The sequence below is a fragment of the Gnatocerus cornutus genome, chromosome 8 (assembly GCF_029298725.1).
Source record: "Gnatocerus cornutus isolate USDA-ARS CGAHR chromosome 8, icGnaCorn1.1, whole genome shotgun sequence".
Taxonomy (NCBI): Eukaryota; Metazoa; Arthropoda; class Insecta; order Coleoptera; family Tenebrionidae; genus Gnatocerus; species Gnatocerus cornutus.
In genome coordinates, this window is record NC_142240.1 from 12,553,991 (window position 1) to 12,565,170 (window position 11,180).

Here is an 11,180-nt window from a genome sequence, read left to right on the forward strand (position 1 = left end):
TTACCTCGTTTTCGTCGACGGTAAGGTTTCCCATTCACAAAGACTTTTGATCAATATCTTTAAAACAGCAGAATGTAAATTTTAGACGCTTGAAAGCGAAATTAGGAACATTTGAAAATTAATTTAATAATCTGTACGCTCGCGAAAATTTTCTGAGAAGGATTTAAGCCACTCTAGAATTATTTCGTCCGGTCATTTAATTAGAGAAGTAATTGATAGTATTCCAAGATTTATTTCCACACGCGGACTTATCAACTTCCCAAAATTTTAGACTAATCTATCGCTTTTTTTATTGCAAATTAATTATAACAACATTGCTCAACTCTTATTTTGAGCAGTCTCGTGCGTACACATTTATTATCTCTTTGGAAGCTATCGTCGTAAACATTTTGAAGAATTTGATAAAGCAAAAACATTCAACTGCGCATGATATTAAATCTATAATTAAAAACATGTGCTGATTAGTTAAGAACAAATTCAGTTTTTAAGGTGAGTATTTTTAATGCCTTTTTCTTATTAAATTAATTTGATCAACTAGATAAAGTTTCATCATTAGTATAACGGCTTATTATAGCTCTATCTGGCCCGTTTCCAAGTCTCATCACGTTCAAATTCTCTTATAATTGACGCATTATCTATCTTCTTCATCCTATCACCGCGAGATAAAGTGACGATTCGTTCTAGAACCACGATGAAACATAACATTTCCATAGTCTTATTACTTTTTCTTATCTCGACTTCCTATGGATATATTTGTGAAAGGAGACCAAAAAAGGCAGATAATCCCAAACCCAACATAAACAGTTACGTTATTGAGATTGTTGGAAACCCTGAAACTTATACTCCAGGTCACACTTACAACGGTACGTAAAAATTTGCGCTAATTCACAAAATAACAATTGTAATTTCAGTTGTGTTAAAATCAAACCCTCAGCAACCCATTACGAACTTCTTTAGCGAATTTATGTTAGTGGTGGAACCTGAACATCCATCTGAGACCTTCCAGAAAATTTTAACCGGGGAACTGAAACCAGTTGATCATTCAATCGCGAGGTTCACACCGAAATGTCCGAGTTCTGTTATTCATACCAATACTTTAGCGAAATCTAATGTTGAAGTAAGTAGAAGAAATAGAATTACGAGGTAATGATAAGTTTAGGTTTTATGGACGGCTCCACCATCTGGAAATAAATGTATTGCCATCAAAGCAATGGTTTATGAGTCTAGTGACAGTTGGTACAAAGACGATGGTGGATTGACAAAAATTATATGCGAGGAGGAGGAAAACAAAGATGTGCAGTCGGAGGCTTTGGAGAGGTGCTGTGCTTGCACTGAGGCCAAGTACGAAGTGAGTATTATATATCCGTGTCTCGGATTCCGTAGATCTTTTCCTTTTGTTTCTGTAAGGTGGCTTTTCAAGGCATGTGGACTCGCAACACCCACCCCATAGAATACCCCCCGAACATGTGGTCAACCAAGCTGGGCGAAATTATAGGAGCCTCCCATAAATATTCCAAATCCTTTTGGAACTACAGCAATTTAGCCAGCGATGGCCTCAAACTCCTAGCCGAAACAGGAGAAACCTCGACTCTAGAAGACGAACTGAAGGAACTCGTCAGAGTAAGAACTCCATTTGACTTAAACTTATAACTAATATTATTATTCGTGACAGAGCGACGATATTCGTACCATCATCAAAGCTCGAGAACTATCATACCCGAACATCACCGGTACTTCTTATACTGTCTTTCGAACGGACCAGGAGCACCACTTAATTTCATTAGTGTCTAAAATCACGCCATCGCCTGATTGGATTGTCGGTGTTGCGAACTTGGAGCTCTGCACCAAGGACTGTCAATGGATTCAGTCACGTACTTTAAATTTGTATCCGTGGGATGTTGGTACTGATGAAGGCACTTTGTACAATGTAAGTTTGTTTTACCATTTGTACGTAGTGACGTTATCACTGTTTTAACAGTCTCCAGATGAACCATCGATACCTCCGGGCGTCATTAAAATGATCACTTCAGATCTTGAAGGCTACCCCTTTTACAATAAAGACGGAGAACCAATAAAACCAATCGCGCAACTAAAAGTAACTCAACAAAAACTCTACGAGAAAGAATGCGAAGAAGGCGAAAACAACGAAGAAAACGATGCCTGTAAACTTACCGATTGGAGCGACTGGTCGCTTTGCAGTACTACTTGCGGTAACGAAGTCATGACGAAAGATCGTCAGTATCTTAAACCAGAAAACCAAGAAAAGTGTATGAGAAACGATCCTGTCGATCTCCAAGAAACCATCAGATGTAAAACAAGCGACGATGAGTGCGAGCCCACGGTATTTTTTCTCTTTTATTTTATAGCAGTCTAAAGTTTGATTTCAGGAGTGTGCTAATGCAACATGGGGCGAGTGGAGCCCTTGTAATATGACTTGTGGCATCGGTTACAAAACCCGCTACGGAAAAATCTCCGCAGAAGAATTCAGCGATGAAGAAAAAGAAAACGAAGACGAAAACCAATGTGAAGAAACAGTAGTTTGCGTGATGCCAGACTGCGAAGAAACTACGACCGAAGAAAACTCTAATATTTTCGGTTCTGGCAGTCACACTATCGTGAGCGAAGGACCAACGGGACCTGTTGTTGATTGTAAAGTTTCACAGTGGTCCGACTGGAGCGAGTGCTCGGCTACAGAACCTTGCACCAGGGGTACTCAGCAAAAGCATCGTCATATTTTGATTCATCCGCTTAATGGAGGTACACCCTGTCCTAGCCGACTTCAGAGAGAGAAGCGCTGTCGAGTTCCGTGTTCTGGTGAAAGCGATACGAAGAAGGGTGGAATTGACTGTAAGATGAGTGAATGGTCGGAGTGGACACCCTGTAGCAGTAACTGTGGGAGTTCGGCTATGCAGATCAGATCGCGGACGATAGAAGTGCAGCCTAGCAAAGGTGGGAAGAAATGTGGGTCGAGGCTCGAGCAAAGAAAATGTTCGCTTCCTTATGCCTGTAGTGATATGGAGTGGTCTTTTTTGAATAAGCAGTGAGGATGGTTAGATTTGAATATTTTTATTTATTATAGAAACAGAATACAATTATTCGATAAGTTTAGTAGCGGACTGCTATGTCAATAAAATTTCTTACTTTGGCTACGTTTGTGTAAAGCGCAGGTATAGACGGTCTTCCACACCCAAAGCCCCAAGAGACAATCCCAGCCAGCTTATTCCCAATAATAAAAGGTCCGCCGGAATCCCCTTGACAGGAGTCTTTCCCACCACTAGGAGTCCCCCCGACACATAACATGCGGTCAGTAAGTGTAAACTCCCAGCTATACATCTTGCGACAATATTGAAAATTTTGAGTATAAAGAACTACTCCCATTAAATTTTGAGGTGTTTCCTCGCTGCCTTCGCTGAGAGAGCCCCAACCAGTCGCAAGACCTGGAGTCCCAGGAGACCAATCAACTGTTGTAACCAGTTCAATAGGTTTTATAGCTTCACTAAACGCAAGAGGTTGAGCTAACTTCAGAACAGCCACGTCATAGTCTGTAGTCGCCGGATTATAATTAGGATGCGCCAAAACCGCAGCTACATTAACTACAACACCTCCATGATCATGATAAGTTGAACCAGCTCGGATACTAAGACTTCGTGCGTCCTTTCTATAGACGCAGTGAGCAGCTGTGATCACATGAAGTCTTGTAATAACAGATCCACCACAAAAGTGTCTACCGTACAGCTGAAGAGAGACTTGGTAAGGAGCTTCGCTGATGGAGAGTTTATCACCGCCGACAATGCGAGATTTAATTTCCTTGTCTTGATTTCCTACCCTTCTCAGGCGATGGGAGGCTGGTTCCGACACTTCTTGGCTTGATACACTGAACGGTGGTGAAATTTGGTACTTGAGGTTGTTGTACAAGCCAGGATTCTTCGTGCAGATACAGATTTGGTCGTTATAGACCCGAATGTTTGATTCTAGAAAATTGTCGAAAGTTCCAAAATTTACAAAAAAAGTGGGAAAATCACCAGAGTTTGGGTTAAAGAAACTCACCTGGGAAACAACTTTCACAATTCTGAATACCTAACATGAAAAATGCAGATATAAATGTTAAAAAACACGGAGACGTCATATCTTTTTTGCTAGCTTTTACTCCTCTAGAACACTGGTTGTGTTTGGTGGTTTAGAGATCTTTAAAGTGTTGCACCAGAACTATTAAACCCACACTAGCGTTTCCTACACGTTTGATTCCAAGAAATTAGTCTGATAAATAATTGAAATTGAGAAGTTTTGATTGATTTTCTAACTACTGTATCGAGAATGGTATGACTATTGAAATGAATCGGCAGTGGCGGAAAAACCATGAGCATTTCGTTAAACTCAGGACTCCCATTTTTACAATAAAGCAGTCACTAAAAATAAACGATAATTAGTTTTTGTTATCATGTTCATTTCATAGAACACGGCCAAATTATACAAAATGAATGGAGGAGGTATTAATAGTTTAAGATAAGATTTTATCGAGTTTTTGTGACCAGTAGTCAATTCAGTCTTTGGATTATGCAACAAACAAAAACAACACATTAAAACATGGATTTCATAGCTTTATTAGTTTTTATCTGTACAAAACTCGGCTAAATGTTCTCGTTTTTGTACCCTTTCAATTTGCAGGTACTGTCTAAATACTTTTACCCATATAACATATTTAGTAACCAATCCAACAACAGCTATCAGTAGTCATAACAATTTCTGATTCTCTTTATAATTCGGCGGAAGTATGTTAAACTTGATATCAGATCCTTTGCATCTTTTTTGAACAATTTTGGCGTCACATTCTTCACCATTAAAAAAGGTTTCAAGAGCTGAATAAACTTTTTCCTGGAATCAGAATTATTACAAAGTGAAGACTTTTTTATTTCGGTGCATTTACTGAAGTTTCCACGTTAGAACCGCTTCCACTTATAATCACTCTAACTTCATACTTTTTTTGTATCCATTTGAGAGCTTTTTTGAGTTGGGTATCAAGATCATGTCGTGCGATTTTCGCGTTAAGTAAAAGGACTTTTTCGCCTTTGACGTGTTGTCGCTGCTTCTCCAATTTACGTTGTTCTTTTTGCTTCAAATCTTCCGCATGGAATTCTGAACCGGTCATCAACTGGTAGACTGGTCTTTGCGTTTTTGTATCAAAATCAATCACTTTCACCAGTCTTAGATCTCTACGTTTTGAAAGCCTTTCGGCTTCTGGGAGAGTGGTTACAGCTACTGAATCGCCTGATAAAAGAGTGATTTTTGGGATAATGTTAGTTTTTTTGGTCTTAAGTTCCCCTGTATCTGGGTCAAGTTGCTTGACTACCCCTTGTTGGGGCGCCTTGGAGGAGAAGAAACAGCTGCATGATGGACCTCGTAATGTTACGGTTCTTCTTACAATGGGGAAATAACGTTGAAGGCTGTATAAAGACATTTTTACATTTCACGACTCTGTTACTATAATTTTGATAAAAACTGCAAAAACACTGCTGTTTAGGGAATAATATAGAGGGACGTTACCTACTTTCCAGAAGAACAAAATTTTGACAAAAAATAATTTGTCAAAAAAAAATTCACAACCCTCTAAAATTTGAGCATAACCTCAAATTTTAACCCTTGAAGAAAACTCTTAATAAAATTCGACAATAATAAATGGGGTGCTATAACAAACAATTGCGAATATCTGGTATACTTTGTAGAATTAATTCAAGAGTTTTTTTGACTAAAAATAAAAATCTTTTGCTCGAAAACCTGAAACTAACCTCACTTTTTACATAACCTCAAATGTGACAGCTCGGTGGTCTTGTTAAGTGAAAATGATAAATATTGTGAGAAATATGTGCTTAGTTTGCTTGAAATCGACCCACCGGCACAACAAACTTTTAAAAACGTAAGATCTGGTTGTGCTAAACTTCTTTTTTTAATTTTTTTTTCCTAGACGATTGTTGTCAAGGCCCTACTGTCAGGCCCCCCAAGCCGATTTCACTCAAATCCCCATCGAACGAATCAGAAATTTCAGCATCATAGCTCATGTGGACCACGGAAAAAGCACCCTAGCGGATCGTCTGCTTGAATTTACAGGCGCAATCACAGAAAATAGTGGGCAAAACCAGATTTTGGATAAATTACAAGTTGAAAAAGAGCGTGGAATTACAGTTAAAGCGCAGAGTGTTTCTTTGTTATATAATTACAAAGGTGAAGAGTTTTTGTTGAATTTAATTGATACTCCAGGTCATGTGGATTTTTCAAGTGAGGTAACAATCAGTTTTTTAGTTTTGCAATGTTTTAATAGAGCTTAGGTGTCTAGGTCACTGGCAACATGTCAGGGAGTGGTGCTCTTAGTTGATGCCAATGATGGGGTGCAAGCTCAGACCGTCGCGAATTTTTATCTAGCTTTTGGGAAAGACCTCACAATAGTGCCTGTAATCAACAAGATTGACTTAAAAAACGCAGATCCTGATAGAGTCACGAAGCAGTTAGAATTGTTGTTTGATATCGCCCCTGAAGAAGTTTTAAGGGTATTATTTTCAACTCCAAAAGTCCATGTTACCAAACTCTTTTCCAGATATCAGCCAAGCTTGGAAAAGGAGTTAAATCAGTTATAGAGACTATCATTGATAGAATCCCCCCACCTCCGGTCAACAGAGCAGCCCCCTTCAGAGCGTTACTTTTCGACAGTTGGTTTGATAAGTACAGAGGAGCCCTCTCACTTATTTTTGTTCAAGACGGTCATATAAGCACAGGAGAAGAAATTCAGTCCTGTCATTCCAAAAAAACTTACAGTGTTAAAAGTTTATCTCTGTTGAGACCTCAAGAAGTTGCAACCCCTAAATTGTAATCAATCACTACAAAGTAACCACTTAATAAAACTTGAAATTATAGAGTCGCGGGTCAAATCGGTTTGATCGGCTGTAATATGCGCTCAAGTAAAGAAGCTCTGATTGGCGACACCATACATAACTCCGCCTGTTTAGTTGAGCCTCTACAAGGTTTTGAGCCACCGCAACCAATGGTGTTCGCTGGAGTGTATCCCATGGACCAATCCCAACACGTGAATCTACGAAGTGCTATAGAGAAACTGACTCTCAACGACTCTGCTGTCACCGTTGATATAGACTCTAGGTAATAATTCCAAGGTTGAAACGAAACTGAAATGTGTTTTAGCCCTGCGTTGGGACAAGGATGGAGGTTGGGTTTCCTCGGTCTTTTACACTTGGAGGTTTTTTCTCAGCGTTTACAACAAGAGTATGGCGCGGAGCCCATTCTGACGGCACCGTCAGTTACTTATAAAGTTCGAATGAAACCAACTAAGCAGAATGCGAAAAGCAATCGCGAAATTTTTGTAAATAATCCAGCATTGTTTCCCGATTCCATACAGATTGAGGAGTGTTTTGAACCAATGGTGGTTGGGACGATTATAACTCCTGATAAATATCTTGGTGGAATCATCTCTCTATGCATGGAAAGACGAGGTGTTCAGAGAAACGCCACAAATATTGATAACGACCGAGTTATGTTACAATACGACTTACCACTGTGTGAAATAATTGTAGATTTCCATGATAGTCTAAAAACTCTCTCCTCAGGTTACGCTAGTTTTGACTACGAAGATAATGGTTACCAAAGTAGTAACGTGATTAAAGTAACGTTTTCTTTATAGTAAAGCACATTAAATTCATCCTGGATTTCCAGCTGAGTATTCTGCTAAACGGGACAGCAGTAGATGAACTGAGTACTATAGTACACGTCACCAAAGCTCAATCCATTGGAAGAAGAATGGTACTAAAACTAAAAGATATTATCCCCAGACAGATGATACAAATCGCTGTCCAGGCTGTAAGTAACGGTAAAATTCTAGCAAGGGAAACAATAAAAGCGTACAGGAAAGACGTGACTGCGAAATTGGTAAGTTTAAGAACTGGAGGTTGTAGGAGTGACATTGTTGTTTGAAGTATGGGGGCGACGTTACCAGACGGATGAAGCTTTTGGCTCAACAAGCCGCCGGGAAAAAAAAGATGAGAATGGTGGCCAATGTTTCGTTGCCCAGGGAAACTTTTATTGATGTTTTAAAGAAATAAGTTATTCAACATTTGAGTTTCATCGCCGTGATTATGCAAGAGTAATGAAAAACTTTCTTGGTTCAAATGTTGCGAATTATAATTAAACATTTTTTGTTGTAATAAATACTTTACAAAGACCAGAATTATCTAATAATGTTTTTTGACGAGACAAAAAGTGTAGTTTCTTGTTGAATAAAAAAGTGAGAATTTCTTAGTCGCATTTGAACCTTTATCCATACACAACGTGCCAAAATGAGTTTTAGTCATTCGACCCCCTTCAGGAGAAGCCTTTTTCGTCAAAATACGACTCTGGAAAACACGTTTGCTCATTTAAGTTTTCCGACATGTTCGTCGAATGAATTTGAACATGATATGGCTTATAATTCCTACTTACAAAGTCTTATGATGCAACAAATCGCTGAGCGTACCATTGAGAAGCACGAGGAGGAAGAAACCGATCAACTCATCATCCAGAAGGACCTTCTCTTCAAACTAAAAAAGAAGATTCATGTAAGTGCACAAGAATTGAAGCAGTTATCAAATTGTGAAGATCTCAATAAAGTGTTTGATAGTTTAAACAACAACGCGAGTAAGTTTAGTCAATTAAACGAAGCTGGTAATTTAAGTGCGACTGTTAAACAAGGTGTGACTCTGATGGAGACCATTTCTAAAAGAATTAAAGTGAAGAATGTTCAAACTGAAAATTTCGGACAAAAAAAAAGTTTCGACAAACTAAGCTCTCTTATTCAGAAATGTTCAGAAGTGATTGAGGGCTTAGGAATAGAGCAGCGCAACGTGGAAAAAGTTCAAAGACTGGCCCACGTCATCTCAGAATATGAGAAGATCCTCGCAATCGTTTTGGAAAAACGAGAAACTCTTGGAGCAGCTCAAAGCAAAGCCTTAACTAAACTTTTGGTTAGAGCATCAAACGCTTTTTGTCAAATGGAATAGGATCTATAAAATTTCGAGGTGTTTCTTTATTGTATAATTTAAATTATTGGGTAATAAAAATTTGTAATCTTTCATTTTTCAAATTTCGTACCAATCGGTCGGTAAAACAGAACTCAGCTGGCCCGGTCACGTGACCATAATATCCATGTCCACGTTGACGTTTTTGACAAGTGTGGCGGTCCTCCTACTTTAAATACCAAAACATGAAAACGCTAATTTTATCGATATTTCTAATATTCTGTGTATTTTTCTACCATGTTGACGGTCAAACTCGTAAACAGGTGCGTAAGCATACATGGAAACTTTCAATTTTAATAATTTTTTTCAGGGCTTGTCTCTCGCTGAAAGAGTGCAACAGCTCACTGATATGTCCAATAAGAAAGCCGTTTTGCGTTTTAACGGCAATAAATTTCGGGAGTTTGTCAAGGCGGCTCCTAGGAGCTACTCAGTGATTGTGATGTTCACTGCAATGGCTGCACAACGACAATGTGTTGTCTGCAGACATGCTAGTGATGAGTTTACAATCGTTGCAAACTCGTTTAGGTACTCTCAGGGTTACTCTAATAAGTTGTTCTTTGCGGTGGTAGATTTTGATGAAGGCTCAGATGTGTTCCAATTGGTAAAATCAACTTTTTGCGTTTATAAAGCTTAGAATTGTAATTGTAGCTGAGAATCAACACAGCCCCAGTGTTCATGCATTTTCCCGCTAAAGGAAAGCCAAAGAATGCTGATACTATGGATATCTCCAGAATTGGGTTTTCAGCAGAGGCAATAGCCAAGTGGATTGCTGAAAGAACTGACATTCAAGTGAAGTTTCTTTGAAAGTTTGTTCGCATTTTTATGATGTCTTTACAGATTCGCGTATTCCGTCCACCTAACTACTCAGGAACCTTGGCCTTAGTTGTACTTTTTGCTTTTGTGGCAGGTTTCTTATACCTCAGACGCAACAATCTTGATTTCTTGTACAATAAAACAATGTGGGGGATGGGGTCCTTGTTCTTCTGTTTTGCTATGGTGTCAGGTCAGATGTGGAACCATATAAGAGGACCTCCTTTCATTCACAAGGGCCAAAACGGCCAAATTATGTATGTTCATGGATCATCACAGGGTCAATTTGTTGTGGAAACTTACATTGTTATGGTTTTGAGTATCCTTTCAAATGAAATAGTAATTTTAGCTCAAATTTAGCGTTCATTTCCTTAATGAGTGATAGACGCTGCTGTTGTCTTGGGAATGATTCTCCTAACAGAAGCTGCTAGAGGAAAAGGAGATCCCAAGAAACGGAAAATATTAGCTGTAGTTGGATTAGTTCTCTTGTCTGTGTTTTTCTCTCTTTTGTTGTCTGTTTTCAGGACCAAAACACAGGGATATCCTTATAGGTAAGACTCGTTAGATTCAACATCTTTTAATTTTTCTTTTTAGCTTTTTGTTTAAATAAATTCCAACTGGTACAAAGAAGACTGTGCAATTAGAAAACTAATTTTGTTGTATCTTTTGTATTAGAATGTTTATTGAAAACCTGGGAGTTTAAAACGGTGTGGAATTGTGTGATTTCAATGTTCACAATAAAAATATATATAAAAATTACTTTTGATAACGATTTTTTAAGGGTTTTTGTATGTTAAAGTAACGTGTAAGTTAACGGTAAAATTGAAAACGGCAGAAATTTTGGTTCAAACTTGCATTTCTAGATGGTTTCTGCGTAAAATGAGTTTGCTCCTAAACTAAGCGAAATATCGACCGAAGTATTTTAGATAGTTTTAATCGTAAAATTTATTATTGAAAAAATTAAACTTTCAATTTCCGGAAAATTTAAAAGCGTATTTTTATCAAGCAAAATGCCAGAAAAAACGATGGCGAAAATCGCATCTCTCTATTTGTTATAGTTTTCGAGATAAGTTTTCAAGCTAAAATTTAAATCGTACTCAATTATTTGTCGACGTACGTAAAAAATAGCACAGTTTTGGACTGTGAAATTCTGCGTTCAATGAGTACCAATAGGTTAAATTTACTTCACAAACAAACGAGATATTGACCGATATAAGTTTTTGGGAGGTCTTTTTGGGATTTTTTTTTCGTGACGAACACCTTTAAGTTATACATCAATCAAAAGAGCTCCTCAGGATCTTTCAACTGACCAAATTTCAG

The 11,180-nt window shown here is 38.2% G+C and overlaps 5 protein-coding genes across 8 annotated transcripts; 3 read left to right on the top strand and 2 right to left on the bottom strand.

Annotated features, from left to right (window-relative positions):
* The first annotated feature begins 353 nt into the window (after positions 1–353).
* Positions 354–3,149, top strand: LOC148169913 (spondin-1-like). 3 transcript variants are annotated; one of them, XM_088043819.1, is made up of 8 exons: positions 354–489; positions 539–863; positions 912–1,117; positions 1,160–1,348; positions 1,408–1,620; positions 1,673–1,927; positions 1,979–2,341; positions 2,388–3,149. In XM_088043819.1, exons 2-8 carry the CDS (start codon positions 692–694, stop codon positions 3,042–3,044), a joined length of 2,055 nt encoding a protein of 684 aa, XP_087899945.1. In that variant the 5' UTR covers positions 354–489; positions 539–691; the 3' UTR covers positions 3,045–3,149. The 3 variants fall into 3 exon arrangements, with proteins under 3 accessions (XP_087899945.1, XP_087899946.1, XP_087899947.1); XM_088043820.1 differs by having other exon boundaries at positions 575–863; XM_088043821.1 differs by having other exon boundaries at positions 685–863.
* On the bottom strand, positions 3,106–4,370 carry LOC148169914 (trypsin-3-like). Its single transcript, XM_088044242.1, has 2 exons — positions 4,048–4,370; positions 3,106–3,971 (listed from the first exon to the last, which is right to left on the bottom strand). The coding sequence occupies exons 1-2, from the start codon at positions 4,124–4,126 to the stop codon at positions 3,106–3,108; spliced, it is 945 nt and encodes a 314-aa protein (XP_087900368.1). The 5' UTR covers positions 4,127–4,370.
* A 207-nt stretch (positions 4,371–4,577) lies between these two features.
* mIF3 (mitochondrial translation initiation factor 3) lies at positions 4,578–5,832 on the bottom strand. Its single transcript, XM_088043640.1, has 3 exons — positions 5,546–5,832; positions 4,925–5,496; positions 4,578–4,872 (listed from the first exon to the last, which is right to left on the bottom strand). The coding sequence occupies exons 2-3, from the start codon at positions 5,453–5,455 to the stop codon at positions 4,732–4,734; spliced, it is 672 nt and encodes a 223-aa protein (XP_087899766.1). The 5' UTR covers positions 5,456–5,496; positions 5,546–5,832; the 3' UTR covers positions 4,578–4,731.
* waw (Translation factor waclaw) lies at positions 5,819–8,292 on the top strand. 2 transcript variants are annotated; one of them, XM_088043637.1, is made up of 8 exons: positions 5,819–5,911; positions 5,960–6,275; positions 6,321–6,539; positions 6,587–6,855; positions 6,904–7,143; positions 7,186–7,663; positions 7,714–7,926; positions 7,974–8,292. In XM_088043637.1, the coding sequence occupies exons 1-8, from the start codon at positions 5,838–5,840 to the stop codon at positions 8,097–8,099; spliced, it is 1,935 nt and encodes a 644-aa protein (XP_087899763.1). In that variant the 5' UTR covers positions 5,819–5,837; the 3' UTR covers positions 8,100–8,292. The 2 variants fall into 2 exon arrangements, with proteins under 2 accessions (XP_087899763.1, XP_087899765.1); XM_088043639.1 differs by lacking the exon at positions 5,819–5,911 and having other exon boundaries at positions 6,156–6,275; positions 6,329–6,539.
* Positions 8,293–9,146: 854 nt separating this feature from the next.
* Ostgamma (oligosaccharide transferase gamma subunit) lies at positions 9,147–10,608 on the top strand. The gene is made up of 6 exons (XM_088043088.1): positions 9,147–9,313; positions 9,361–9,651; positions 9,699–9,839; positions 9,888–10,179; positions 10,246–10,411; positions 10,455–10,608. The coding sequence occupies exons 1-6, from the start codon at positions 9,236–9,238 to the stop codon at positions 10,468–10,470; spliced, it is 984 nt and encodes a 327-aa protein (XP_087899214.1). The 5' UTR covers positions 9,147–9,235; the 3' UTR covers positions 10,471–10,608.
* The last annotated feature ends 572 nt before the right edge of the window (positions 10,609–11,180 follow it).